Here is a 14,576-nt window from a genome sequence, read left to right on the forward strand (position 1 = left end):
AAACTGTGGAAAATTCGGAAAGAGATGGGAATACCAGACCACCTGATCTGCCTCTTGAGAAATTTGTATGCAGGTTAAGAAGCAACAGTTAGAACTGGACATGGAACAACAGACTGGTTCCAAATAGGAAAAGGAGTACGTCAAGGCTGTATATTGTCACCCTGTTATTTAATTTAACTTATATGCAGAGTACATCATGAGAAACGCTGGGCTGGAAGAAACACAAGCTGGAATCAAGATTGCTGGGAGAAATATCAATAACCTCAGATATGCAGATGACACCACCCTTATGGCAGAAAGTGAAGAGGAACTCAAAAGCCTCTTGATGAAAGTCAAAGTGGATAGTGAAAAAGTTGGCTTAAAGCTCAACATTCAGAAAACGAAGATCATGGCATCCGGTCCCATCACTTCATGGGAAATAGATGGGGAAACAGTGGAAACAGTGTCAGACTTTATTTTTCTGGGCTCCAAAATCACTACAGATGGTGACTGCAGCCATGAAATTAAAAGACGCTTACTCCTTGGAAGGAAAGTTATGACCAACCTAGATAGCATATTCAAAAGCAGAGACATTACTTTGCCAACAAAGTACCGTCTAGTCAAGGCTATGGTTTTTCCTGTGGTCATGTATGGATGTGAGAGTTGGACTGTGAAGAAGGCTGAGCACCGAAGAATTGATGCTTTTGAACTGTGGTGTTGGAGAAGACTCTTGAGAGTCCCTTGGACTGCAAGGAGATCTAACCTGTCCATTCTGAAGATCAGCCCTGGGATTTCTTTGGAAGGAATGATGCTAAAGCTGAAACTCCAGTACTTTAGCCACCTCATGCGAAGAGTTGACTCATTGGAAAAGACCCTGATGCTGGGAGGGATTGGGGGCAGGAGGAGAAGGGGACAACAGAGGATGAGATGGCTGGATGGCATCACTGACTCGATGGACGTGAGTCTCAGTGAACCCTGGGAGTTGGTGATGGACAGGGAGGCCTGGTGTGCTGCGATTCATGGGGTCGCAGAGAGTCGGACATGACTGAGCGACTGATCTGATCTGATTTAGGTTGGCCATAACTTTTCTTCCAGAAATTAAGCGTCTTTTAATTTCATGGCTGCAGTCACCACCTGCAGTGATTTTGGAGCCCAAAAAAATGAAGTCTGACACTGTTTCCCCATCTATTTCCCATGAAATGATGGGACCAGATGCCATAATCTTCGTTTTCTGAATGTTGAGCTTTAAGCCAACTTTTTCATCTCCTCTTTCACTTTCATCAAGAGGCTTTTTAGTTCCTCTTCACTTTCTGCCATAAGGGTGGTGTCATCTGCATATCTGAGGTTATTGATATTTCTCCTACCAATCTTGATTCCAGCTTGTGCTTCTTCCAGCCCAGCATTTTTCATGATGTACTCTGCATATAAGTTAAATAAATAACAGGGTGACAATATACAGCCTTGACAAACTCCTTTTCCTGTTTGGAACCAGTCTGTTGTTCCACGTTCAGATCTAACTGTTGCCTCCTGACCTGCATATAGGTTTCTCAAGAGGCAGGTCAGGTGGTCTGGTATTCCCATCTCTTTCAGAATTTTCCACAGTTTATTGTGATCCGCACAGTCAAAGGCTTTGGCATAGTCAATAAAGCAGAAATAGATGTTTTTTTGGAACTCTCCTGCCTTTTCCATGATGCAGCGGATGTTGGCAATTTGATCTCTGGTTCCTCTGCCTTTTCTAAAACCAGCTTGAACATCTGGAAGTTCACGGTTCACGTATTGCTGAAGCCTGCTTGGAGAATTTTGAGCATTACTTTACTAGCATGTGAGAGGAGTACAGTTGTGCGGTAGTTTGAGCATTCTTTGGCATTGCCTTTCTTTGGGATTGGAATGAAAACTGACCTTTTCCAGTCCTGTGGCCACTGCTGAGTTTTCCAAATTTGCTGGCATATTGAGTGCAGCACTTTTACAGCATTATCTTAAGGAATCAACAGCAGAATAACTGAGGCAGCAGAACAGATGAGTGACCCAGAAGACAGAGTGTTGGAAACCACTGCTGCAAAACAGAATATTGAAAAAAGAATGGGGGAAAAAAAATGAAGACAGCCTACGAGTCCTCTGGGACAAGGTTAAATGCAACAACATTCACATTCTAGGGGTCCCAGAAGGGGAAGAGAGAGAGAGAGAGAGAGAAAGGACCTGAGAAAATATGTGAAGAGATAATAGCTGAAAACTTCTCAAACACGGGAAAGGAAATAGTCAACCCAGCTCAGGAAGTGCAGAGAGTTCCAGGCAAGATAAACCCAAGGAAGACCCCACTAAGACACATAGTAATCAAACTGACAGAAATTAAAGACAAAGATAAAATCTTAGAAGAAACAAGGAAAAACAACAAACAGCAGACAATGGAACTCTCATAAGGTTTTCAGCTGATTTCTCAACACTTTTCAAGCCAGAAGGGAATGGTATGATATATTTAAAGTGATAAAAGTGAAGAACTTAAAACCATGAATACTTTACCCAGCAAGACTCTTGTTCAAATTTGACAGAGAAATCAAAAGGTTTTCAGACAAGCAAAAGTTAAAGAGAATTTAGCACCACCAAACAACCTTTACAACAAAGGCTAAAGGAACTTCTCTAGGCAGGAAACACAAGAGAAGGTAAAGACCTACAAAGAATAAACTCCAAACAATTAAGAAAATGGTAATAGGATCATATAGGTCGATAATTACCTTAAATGTAAGTGGATTAAATGTACCAAAGACACACAGTGGCTGTGTGGATGAAAACATATGCATTTATGTACTTCCACTTACATCACTCTACTTAACCCCTCCAATTGTAATTATTTTATACTGTTAGGATAATCATGTTTCCATTATGGTTGGCAATTTTATTTTTTGTGAAAACTGATTAACATCTTTTACTATTGTGATTATATAACTATTGTTCATTTTTAATACCACTGTATCATGATTGGTCAACAGCAAATAATAGAATTCTGTATCACAAAAGCTACCATTTAATAGAAAAACCTATAATCACTTTTTAAAATCTGGATGTACATTAGCATTATCTTGGAATTTTTTGAAAAAATACAGGTGCCTAGGTATTGTTTTTCCTCCAAAGCTCTAGGAAGGACTCTAATGAGCAGCCATGTTTATGAACAACAGGACTATATGATGATCTTTATTTCTAGTTCTTTCCACTTTGTTTCACTTTTTCTATTTCATATTCAGTGCTCCCATTTCATTTAGTTTATATTTTCCAGTTTCTCCATCTTTTGTTTGTTATTCTTCTTCCTCAAGCCTTTATCAAGTGTAGCAGAAAAGCTTTTGCATACATATATACATACCTATATGTACAGTATAATATATATACTAAAGAATCTTATGAATTTTTGCTTAGCTAAAAAATTTATGGTATTTTGATTCCACTTGTTTGACCAAGTATGAATAGAATGATAGATTTGTAACTATATTCACTCAAAATTTTGATAATAGTTCCATTTATTCTGGCATCTAGTATTACTGTTAAAAGTCTAGAATGCTTATTATTTTTAAAAAAACTATTTGAATGAGGCTTGAAACTTCTAATCCAATTCTGAGAATATCAAGAAATGCTATGTCATTAAAAAAACAACAACAACAACTATTAACTAAAGTACAGATTCTATTCAAGCCCACAAACTTTATGCGAGTGCCCATCACTGCTTTCCCAGCTTAGTCAAGAGCCCACACTGCACTCAGCTGCACTGAGCACCTTCAGCGGCATACCACAAACTCTGATAAATTCTCTTTTCCTTTTTATTGTTACAAATATTTTCTAATTTTCCTTGTTATGGCTTTTTAGATACATCCATCATTTAAAAGTGGACATCTAATTTCCAAATACCTGAGGTTTTTAAAGTATCTTTCATATCAATTTCTCACTTAAATACTTTATTCTCTGCAATCACCCTCTGTGTTTGCTCAGTCTTTAAACCTTCTTGAGGTTTTCAATGGCTAAGTTAGAGATCTCTCTTGGAAAATGTCACATTGTACTTGAAAACACGTGGTTATTTTAAAATATCTTTTGATACTCATTTCTAACATAATTCCACGTGATAAGAGAACAGACTCTATGATTTAAAAATCTTTAGACCAAGACATTTTGCACCTTGTTTTATGTCCGTGGATATGTTCCAGTGTCTCCTGGGAACTTGAACATAATTTGTATAAAACCTGTATAAATCTTAATTATGTTGAATTGGTTCATAGGGCTTTTCAGGTCTACTATATCCTTCTACTTTTCTGCCTACTCATTCTATTAATTTTTGAGAGTTTCACATTGAAATTCCAACTAAAAATCTTAGTTTAGCTACTTAAAAAATAATTGTAATATAAAGTGGAACTATATGTAACTTTGTTTTGTATTTTCCAAATCTCCTATAAATGTGTTATCATAATTTCACAATTTAAAAAATAAAAAATTTAAATAAAAGTTTTTCTCATTTCTAAAACTGAATTATAGCAGGAGAAAATATTTGTAGGGCTAGCTCCTTGGTTCCTTTGAATGAAAAAGATTTGAAAGCTGTTAAAATTCAGGAAAGCTCCCATTTCAAACTATTTTATCTATTTTAACTGATATGCAAGAAGCCCCAGAAGGCTTCAACATTCCAAAATAGCCTCACTGAAAGATTTGTTGTAGAGGGCTAATTAAATATTAATGCTATAGACGGTAACTAAAATAAACAACAAAAAAACCTCTTTAAAACTGACAATCCTTGATTGGGAAACCAAGATCCCACGTATGTGGGCAAAGACTGATGTAACTACTGCTCCAGTCTATCCTGCTCTGAGTGCCCACCACAGGTATCCTCTGTCTGAACTGCCTTCCACCTGGGTGGCTCAGATAGTGAAGAATCTGCCTGCAATGTAGGAGACCCGGATCTGATCCCTGGGTTGGGGAAGATGCCCTGCAGAAGGGAATGGCAACCCACTCCAGTATTCTTGCCTGGAGAATCCCATGGACAGAGAAGCCTGGCGGGCTACAGTCCATGGAGTTGCAAAGTCAGAAATAAAATTCAACACAAGTAAGATTTATACATGTGTGCGACTGAGCACACATGCAACCACATCTTTTCTTTCTACCTGATCCCTCCAGGAACTGGAAACTCTTAGGTTTCCAGCACCTTTATCAGGTAAAGAGGTGCATGAACCTTACCTAAGAGGTGCATGAACCTCAGGTATTTTGGGGACCTCAAAGAGAGGAATTCACCCAAATCTATAGATATTGTAGGAAGAATATGTGGCAAACTCTTGGTGTTATTTATCTGGCCTTGAGAGGCCTTTAGAAGGTTTAATCTAAGATTCCTTACGAAAAGTTCCGATATAGCCTACTTATAAGAGGCTGTGTGGTCAATTGGGCTCCCCAGGTAGCTCGATGGTAAAGAATCCACCTGCCATTGCAGGAGATGTGGGTTTGATCCCTGGGTCAGGAAATTCCCTGGAAAAGGAAATGGCAATTCACTCCAGTATTCTTGCCTGAGAAATCCCAAGGACAGAGGAGCCTGACAGGCTACAGTCCAGGGGGTTACAAAGAGTCAGACACCACTGAGCAACTGAGCATGTGATCAATTAACCATACTTACTTCACAAATAAGTCTTAATTTGGCTATATTTGGTTGTTATGAAGGTAATTTCACAGAGAAAAAGATAATGCATCATTGGATATTAAATTCTAGTTTTGTTAACTGAGTTTTTTTTTTTTTTTTTAATTTACTGCCTAAGACTCACTTCTTAGATGGCTTCTTGTTATATTACTGTAAAATTGAATCAAATTATTAAAACAACACTCTATGTTTGCTTCTAAAGCCTATCACAATAATCTATTTTTGAATGAAGATCTCACCATGACTTGCAACCAAGGGATTATGCGCACTGGAAAAGACGTCAACAAAAGACTCTCTACAGCTATGGAGGACAGGGCCCATAGCAGGCCTCCACTCCTGAATGAACTGTAACGCCTGTTTCTGACACCCGACTTTGACTAACTAGGATCAGCACCACCAGACCAGGATGAGAAAACGACACCTGAAGTGGAGAGCTGACCCAAAGAGCCAGACCGGGCCTTCACACTATTACTTTGACAACTGCTCACACTTTTGCTTATAAACCCAATGGATTTCTTTCTTGGGCTCAATCATTTGCAAGTTTCAAAAATCAACCCAAACAAACCATAGGTTTGTGGACCTTTGTCCAATATTCCTAGGTTTCCTTGGTGGATTTCTCCTCTCCAAGGCTCTAACTGCTGTTAAGTTGCTTCAGTCGTGTCCGACTCTGTGGGACCCCATAGACAGCAGCTGACCAGGCTCCCCTGTCCCTGGGATTCTCCAGGCAAGAACACTGGAGTGGGTCGCCATTTCCTTCTCCAATGCATGAAAGTGAAGAGTGAAAGTGAAGTCGCTCAGTTGTGTCTGACTCTTCGAGACCCCATGGACAGCAGCCTACCAGGATCCTCCATCCATGGGATTTTCCAGGCAAGAGTACTGGAGTGGGGTGCCATTGCCTTCTCCAAGGCTCTAACTGGATGGTCCTTTTTTTATTTTAGAAGTAACTCTAATACTATACAAACTACCCACTGCTTCTAATGCCACTACGTGGGATCTTCTTACCTGGCCAGTTAATGACACGTGTTCTGAACCTGGCCACAAACACTCTTTTTCACTAGATGCTAAGTACTGGGTAGCTCCTAATGAACCTAATGGACTTATAGAACAAGTTTATGGCCCCAGCTCTCTCCAGGTTGGTCAGAGCGCTCACAATTGGTTTCCTCCGGCTTGAAGGTCGTCTATGGGTAGCCTTTGGAAACAAACCTCCCAATTTGCCTTTAATGCTTATATGCGGGGTTTCTATCAGTTTTCCAACGGTAAGACCATTTAGCCAAGATATTTGTTAACCCATCTTACAAAATATTCGAAAAGCCAAATTTCTACTCTGAATGTTCCTCTTCCCAGTTTAGAACCCATACTAGGAAAATGCTTCACTTTAGGGGGATCTTGGCTTAAACATTTACTACTGACACTGTTACTTCTATCATCAATTCCTGCTCCTCTACATTTTTGGCCATGTAGCATGGTAGGCAGGATCCTGGTTTCCTGGTCAGGAATCCAACGCTGCAGTGGAAACTAGTGTACTAACCACTGGACTGCCAGGAAAGTTCTTCTATTGTCAGTTTGATCACATCGACAGTTTTCTATAGATTAATGAACATGCACAATGCACCTGCAAAAAGTCCTATCAGACACTGGAACTGATCATTAGTTCTTGCCAGACACCTTACTGGTACAACGCCCTAAAATGAGCTATTAAGACCCAACGCCAAAGGACATGATGGACCTAGGGCATGTAAGCACCCGCCCTGGCACCAGGGAACCAAATATTTGATCACCAAATGCTATCAAAAAATTAATGATCAAGTGGGGGGAAACTGATGAAATAACATTCATATTTTATGACGAGAAAAATTTAAACATAAAAATTTTTTCTACCCTTTTGAGCCTCCTCCCTTCCTTTAATGTGTGCTGTGCATTTGCATTAACCAGAACTCCTTAGGAAATAACTTCCTTCTTAATCTTGTAAAAGGCCACAATGACCCATGACCACTTATTCACTTTGTACATTTAGATCTGGACTGTGTGAACTGTCAGTAATATGTCATTTGACGTATAATCTTCTGTCTCAAAAACATAGAACTATACTTTGACCTCTCAGAGCTTTCTGAAAGACTGTCTCTTGGATTGCAATCCCTAGTGGGGTCGAATAATATTAGGACAGAGGACTGTTTCTTCTGTGTATGCATTTTCCTATTTCTCAAGTAGGTACTATCATTCTAATACATAAACAAATCTTAGAACAATTAAATACCTTACTTACACCTACATAAAGAATCAGCAGCGAAGGTCAAATGTGAACCCAAATAAGCCATCTTCCAAATGTGTGCTCTTAAAACCACACTCTGAGAGGCAACACAAAATGGATTCTTATTTTCCCAATAAGAATCTGGACAAGGCAGAACTCAGTGGTAGGAAAAACACTGGCCTGAGATTCAGAAGCCCAGACTCTAAGATCTGGCACCTTGATTATTGATTAGTTTACCTATCCAGATCTAATTTTTCCCACTATTTGTGGGAAAATGCCAGGGTTGAATAATATCACTCAGATGCTGCCTTTCTATATTGTGAAAACAAAGTGTTAATGCAAACATGGTGTGGCAACCTAAAACAGAATTCAGTTTTACTATGAATTGAGTAAAAGAGATACTACACATAATATGTCATGTCATCACCAAACTTGACTGAAAAGGTATTATCACACAAATGAGCACACAGAGCCTTAAAGAAGTGAGGTAAATTTGTCTATAATCACCTGGCAGTATAATAGAGCTAGGGTTTGAGTCAAGGCCTATTTAATAGGCTCTTTCCTCAACTTCAAATTGCCTCCTGAAGTGAATGTTACCTAGAATTTTCATCATCTTTCTAATCCTCAAAAGCCAGACTATCCCTACTTCATAAAATCAGCTCATAAGATCAGTCAATATACTACAGAACAAGGATTAAGTCTTACAGAGGAAAACCAATACTTGCTTCTTTTTCTATTTTTAATGAAAGAATTAAGGGAAGGAATGGTCTAACTAGCTTATAAAGAAGGGATCATCGAGTGCCTTTTTCAAGATACTATCACTCAATCTCAGAGGATGAGATGATTGGATGGCATCACTGACTCAATGAACATGAGTTTGAGCAAGCTCCGGGAGATGGTGAAGGACAGGGAAGCCTGGCCTGCTGCAGTCTATGGGGTCGCGAAGAGTCAGACGCAACTGAGCGACTAATCACCACCACTTAATCTATGTACCTCACCACTCAAAAAGACCCTACAACCCAGTGAAAGCCCAAAAACGTTCTCGACATCAGATACACAGTAGGAAAAACCCCATTATCATTTTTATAACTGCTTTAGTTCAGAAATCAGTTTGTATGGCCAAGGAATCATAAGATTCTTTCTGGGTTAGCATAGGAGTGAAAGGCAGTCTACTTCTTCTCTTTCCTTTTATAAAGTACAATACATCTCAATGCAACTGAGCATATGCTCTCATAGTGATAAGACAACTGTATTTTAATCCAGAATACATGTACCAAAAGAAAGAAAAAACATTGTTTCACTGATTCCATTACTTCAAGGATTATGAAGTACTTCATAACATCATTTTATTTAATAATCATGACAACATTCTGTTTTGGCATGTCAGGCAGTGTGCTTTGACTTTTAGGGGACCTAGCTCATTTGCTTTCCATAACAATTTTTAAAATCTGCATAAGACCTACCAGGTGAGTAAGAATTTCCTTATATAACAGATGGAACGATTTAAACAGTGGAAGCCAGTAATGAAAAACTGCTAGCTGACTTCTACAGCCAGCAAACTCCAGGAAACTGCTTTGATGCCTTGGAGAGGAAGCATTATTCCCATTTCAGAGATAGGGAAAATGGAGAGATTTGGTTTCCTACCCAGTGTCAAGTGAGTAGAAAATTCAGCACTCAGATTTTGAGTTAATGTTCTTACTTAATCCAGTGCATTTCCCATTTCACTATATCTCTTTAACATTAAAATCTTACCTTTGTTTACAACTTCCCATTTTACAAACAACATCGCATTAAAATTTAACAAACCGGGGAAGAATGCACCATTCCCCCACAGGTTGGTGAATTAGATATGACAACTCTAGAGAAATGGAACGTAAACCATGCCTTGAGATCTTGTTCAAGCCAATTTAAAACTCCAAAACATAAAAAAAGCAAACGTCTTTTAGGTTTAAGAGGCATGGATCAATTTCAATCCTAGTAGGTCACTGACTTTGATAATCTCAGCGTATCTCTAACACAGGATGGACCAATCAGTTTTCATCTGTAATTCAGTTTCTGTATTCTCTTTCACTTCCGAGTATCTATCTGAGTTCCCTGTTGGTAGGGATGAGGGACTCAGTCTATCTGGCATGTGGCAGTCACTCAACAAATGATGGAAAACCATCCTGGGTAATAGGTCAGACACTGGAGAACCAACGACTATGGACTCTTAGTCCTGAGTAACGTAATGTACATCGCCCAAGGCAAGACCATCCAAGCCTCTCTTCGGTTTCCAATTTAAATGCGGTCTCACTGGATGACATAAAACTGAAGGGGCCCCTGTACAGCAGAGAACCGGCAGAAGACAAACACTCGGGAGAGGCGAGAACCAAGCGGGCCCGGCCCGGCTCACGCGAGGGGATGAGACTCGGGATGCCAGCTGGGCACCCCTGGTGGGCACCCGAGATGCCCAGCGGCTGGGTACCCCCGCCAAGGTTTGGAGAAACGACGCGTCTCTTTCCACCGGCGCCGACAGCGGAGGGTGGTCCCACCATCCGCACCCTCTGCCGGACCAAAGCGGCTCACTCACCCAGAACACAGGCTCCGTGGGGCCACCCAGTTTCGATTCCCCAGTGTTTGGAAACGGACCGAAAACAAACCGGGTCGCCAGGGGTCACCGCGGGCTTCCGGTTTCCTCGAAGACACAGCCGCTTCCCTGACGAATGCAGCTGCTCCGGGAACGCCGCGGAGGGACTCCCATTTCTCCTGCCTCGGCGGTGCCGGGGCCGGCGCGGCCGGCTAGTGGGCTGCGGCCCGGAGGCTCTGGAACGTGGGCCGAGCCGAGGCCGAAGAAGACCTGTTACCCGGCCTCGTCAGCGCCCGCCCCTGCGGCGCGCCGCGCAGGGGAAACGCTGCAAAAGGGCCGGCGGGAGGGCGGGCGGCGCGCGCCGGAAACGCGGCCTCCGGCTGTCCGCAGCTCAGAGCCAGGGCCGAGCGGGCAAACCGGAAGTCAGGCCCGAGGGAGCACCGAGGGCGTTCGCTAAGCCGGTGCCGGGGCGGGGTCGGAGGGGGCGGTGTACTACGTGTCCCGTGAGCGTCCGCGGCGAAGTGGGCGGGGCCGTCGCGGCCGCGCGTCCCGTGAGCCTCTGCGGCGGGGTGGGCGGGGCGCGGCGACGCGGGAAGCGGAGGCGCTGTGGGGTAAGACTCTAGCTGCCGTGACCGCGGTTGAGCCGTAGGCCGCCTTCTGCGTCGTGTGTTTCCTTGAGCGTCCGCTTGGGGGTCCCCGAGCGTCGTGTCGTGTGGTGGCTCCGTAGGGTGACGCTATTTGGGGTTTCGGGCGCTCGCCTCGCCCTGGCCGGGAACGAGTAACCTGTAGCAGTACACTCCTGTTGAGGAGGCTTTAACACCCCGCCGGGTTTCGGGGCGTTGCTCCGGATACCCTAACTGTTGGGAACGCGGCTCATATTAACTGTGAGGAAGCTGTTAACTTCGGGATGTAGCCTGCTGCGGTAGGGTTGTTTGTAGAACATGGACACATGTGCTCCGTCGCTTAGTCGTGTCCGAGTCTTTGCGACCCCACGGACGGTAGCCCACCAGACTCCTCTGTCCGTGGAATTTTCCAGGCAAGAATATTGGAGCGGGTCACCCTTTCCTTCTGCAGGGAATCTTGATGAATACCTAGGAAACACTACCTCCGAAGCGTTTATAAACATATACTTGTTACAAAATGGCCATTTTGAACTGAGTTCAGCACTCTTGACACAAGACACTTTTTTCAAAGGTCTTGTTTACAGGCTGTGGTAAATAAAAACAGGTATCCCAAGAGATTCTCCCCCAGCTTTCCCCACCTCTTCCTGTTATCTCGCCAAGGTCATGATGTTCTCCATCAGGAGTTGCCCTTGAAAGCCCCAGAGTGAGGACTGGCTTCAGCGAGGTTTCCTTTGCCCTGGGGTAGAATGGATTTCAGAGCCATATCCGAACAAAGAATACGGTCCTTGGCACAACTCCTGACTGTGGCTCAGCCTGCTCCTCTCGTTTTTAAACAATCTTGCGTCTTTAGAGCTGCTTCAAATCTTTTTTTTAATTAGGCAATATGTTAAAACAGTAAAAAAGATAGTGCTGTTGTGTTTTGTTCTTTCTTAATGGGAGGTATATATATATCTAAGCTGTGAGAAGTAGATACTGTTAGAGGAAAGAGAGTATGTCTTTTAAGAAAAATATATAAAGGGTATTTTGGGTTAGTGATTTAACTTTTGTATTATTAAAATCATACCATCCTAGGGATCGTGTTTACTGTGTCTCTGCCCTGTGTTTTGTGACTACTGTGTATGTGTGGCTCTTCAGTGTTAGCAGCATGGAATTAAGATGTCAGAACCTATAAGTTGAAATTGCAGTGTCTCTTCATGTATCAGCTTCAGTGTCATTTCATCAGTATTGTCTTAAAACCATTTTTCTTCCCATCCCTCACATCCATCACATGTTCACGTCTAGAGCTTTAGGGTAAGGGAGTGGTTTCAGTGGCAGAGATAACAAAGCAGATTCAAAGATACTACCAAAAATGAAAAATCTGGTGTCTGGACCTACATAGTCTGTTTTCCCTCTTTCTTCCCATACCTCATCACTCACCCTGCGCCGCGTCCCCACTCCCAACCCCAGACCTCCCCTCAGAATCAAAGTTCATGACTTCTGTTACACTGTGTGTATCTGAGATTGTGTGTATCCCTGAAACAGCAGTCCCCAGACTGGGCATCATGTAACCCAGACCCTTAACCTTGTAAGATACATGACGGCTTTCCAGGGGGTTACGTGCCTAGTCAGTCCTATCTAACTCTTTGTGACCCCATAGACTGTAGCCCACCAGGCTCCTCTGTCCATGGGGATTCTCCAGGCAAGAATACTGGAGTGGGTTGCCACGCCCTCCTCCAGGGGATCTTCCTCAACCCGGGGATTGAACCCATGTCTCCCGCATTGCAGGTAGATTCTTTACTGTCTGCAGGTAGATTCTTTACCGTCTGAGCCACCAGGGAAGCCCAAATGATAGCTTTAAGTGTATTAATTTTCAGGTTGTTAAATTGCATGTTTCTTCCTGAAAATTGATCTGCCTCCGACTGTGCCTGAACTCGAACACTTCTCCCCTTTCCTCTTCGGTAACTGTCTCTCTCCCACTCTATAATTAAAGTAGTACCTTTAATCTGACCTAAATCTGTTTAGAAAGTAAATGATTCTAATAACTGGATAGCTAATTGTTTCCTAAGAATAGTAATTTCCAGTGGTTTTCAAAAATGTTACAGAAGGACACAGTTGTCTGCTGATTAAGAATAATTTTATGGCATACTCCTATGTGATTTTTGGTCCATAGTTTAGTAGTTCAGAAGAGTGATTATTGATATAACCAGGAATCCTTCTCCTAAATATTTGGAATGAAAGAATACAAAATGTAAGACTAGGATCAACTTGAACCCTGTTTCTATTTAGCAACAAATAATATGATTCTGAAATGAATGACTTCATTGGAGGGAGGAGGAGCTATCCAATTCTAAATGAGATGCATTTCCAATACAAGCTGACTTAGGATATTTTATAATGATCATAATTAGAACTGTTTCTCATTTGATAAGTACTGCTCTAGTAAGTAATATAACAATACTGATGACAGTTCTTAAATTTATGTTCTCAGGAATTTTTAAATATACTGTTTTATGTAGGGAAATATGACCAAAGTATTTGCAAACACTGAAATGTGTTGGGATAAGCTTATTTTGGGGAAGTGATACAGAAATATGAGTTCAAGGAGAAAAGGAACAAGATCAATTTCCTAACTGTAGAAGGAGATCTTGTTCATGTGCTGTTCAAATGAATGGGTTGATAGTAGATATCAAATTATTATGGCAGTTACATTCCATTTATAAAAAAAGATATATCCTTCTGTCTCTAGCAGCTAGCCTTGTCCTGAACAGACAGTGTGTACTTCATAATAACTTTTTAACCTGAAGTGCTTTATAGTCAGGAGGAATTAGCTTCTGACAGTTTTCATTAAAAAAAAAATAAACATGAATGTCATAATTATAAATGCAATGACTTTTTCTTTGAAACATATGTAGGTGAAGAAAAATTTAATAATCGTAGGAAGTCTTTGATGTAAGGAGTAGGGAGAAGAAATACGAGAGGAGCTGCCTAACAGAAGAACAGCAGCAGAGGCCCCAGGATGGGCTTGGTGGATTGTACAAAGGAGGGAAAAAGATCCAGTAGGGGGAATTCTGTACTTACAATGAAGTAAAAGCAACCGTTCTCTGAAGCTTGAGACTTAGACTCTTACTATCTGAGATATGAATTCATTAGTTTATTCAATACTTGGTGTTAGTCGCTCAGTCATGTCCGACTCTTTGTGACCCCATGGACTATAGCCCTCCAGGCTCCTCTGTCCCTGGAATTCTCCATGCAGGAACACTGGAGTGAGTAGCCGTTTCCTTCTCCAGGGTATCTTCCTAACCCAGGGATTGAACCTGGTCTTCTGCATTGCAGGCAGAGTTTTGGAGGCAAGTTCTTTATCATCTGAGCCACCAGGGAAGCCCATTCAATACTTAACAAATATTTATTCAGAGCATGCTGTGTGTCATTGTTTTAGGCACTGAGATGAAACAGGCAAAGTAGCTTTTTAATTTATCACAGAGAAATCAGTCACATAGACAAGATCTACGAGAAATTTAACATGGTAAGAAA

The 14,576-nt window shown here is 41.7% G+C and overlaps 2 protein-coding genes across 11 annotated transcripts in view; one reads left to right on the forward strand and one right to left on the reverse strand.

Moving 5' to 3' along the window:
* AZI2 (5-azacytidine induced 2) overlaps nucleotides 1–10,749 on the reverse strand; it is a 41,286-nt gene extending 30,537 nt beyond the window's left edge. For all 5 annotated transcript variants that reach the window (XM_086365601.1, XM_086365605.1, XM_086365600.1 and 2 more), the window contains exon 1: nucleotides 10,447–10,749. The gene's annotated coding sequence lies outside the window, so the exon portion shown is untranslated. The remainder of the gene's footprint in view (nucleotides 1–10,446) is intronic.
* Nucleotides 5,722–14,576, forward strand: part of ZCWPW2 (zinc finger CW-type and PWWP domain containing 2) — a 147,756-nt gene continuing 138,901 nt past the window's right edge. For 3 of the 6 annotated variants that reach the window (XM_086365606.1, XM_086365613.1, XM_086365610.1), the window contains exon 1: nucleotides 10,928–11,054. Coding sequence is in view for 2 of the 6 variants with exons in the window: in XM_086365609.1 (XP_086221735.1) it covers nucleotides 10,278–11,054 (777 nt within the window). In the remaining 4 variants the exon portion in view is untranslated. Of the gene's footprint in view, nucleotides 11,055–14,576 lie in introns of all 6 variants that reach the window. The other 3 variants (XM_086365609.1, XM_086365608.1, XM_086365611.1) reach the window with 2 other exon arrangements.

This window comes from Bos grunniens, chromosome 22 (assembly GCF_055505025.1).
Source record: "Bos grunniens cultivar Pamir isolate PY7600 chromosome 22, Bosgru_T2T1.0, whole genome shotgun sequence".
In the NCBI taxonomy this organism is placed as follows: domain Eukaryota; kingdom Metazoa; phylum Chordata; class Mammalia; order Artiodactyla; family Bovidae; genus Bos; species Bos grunniens.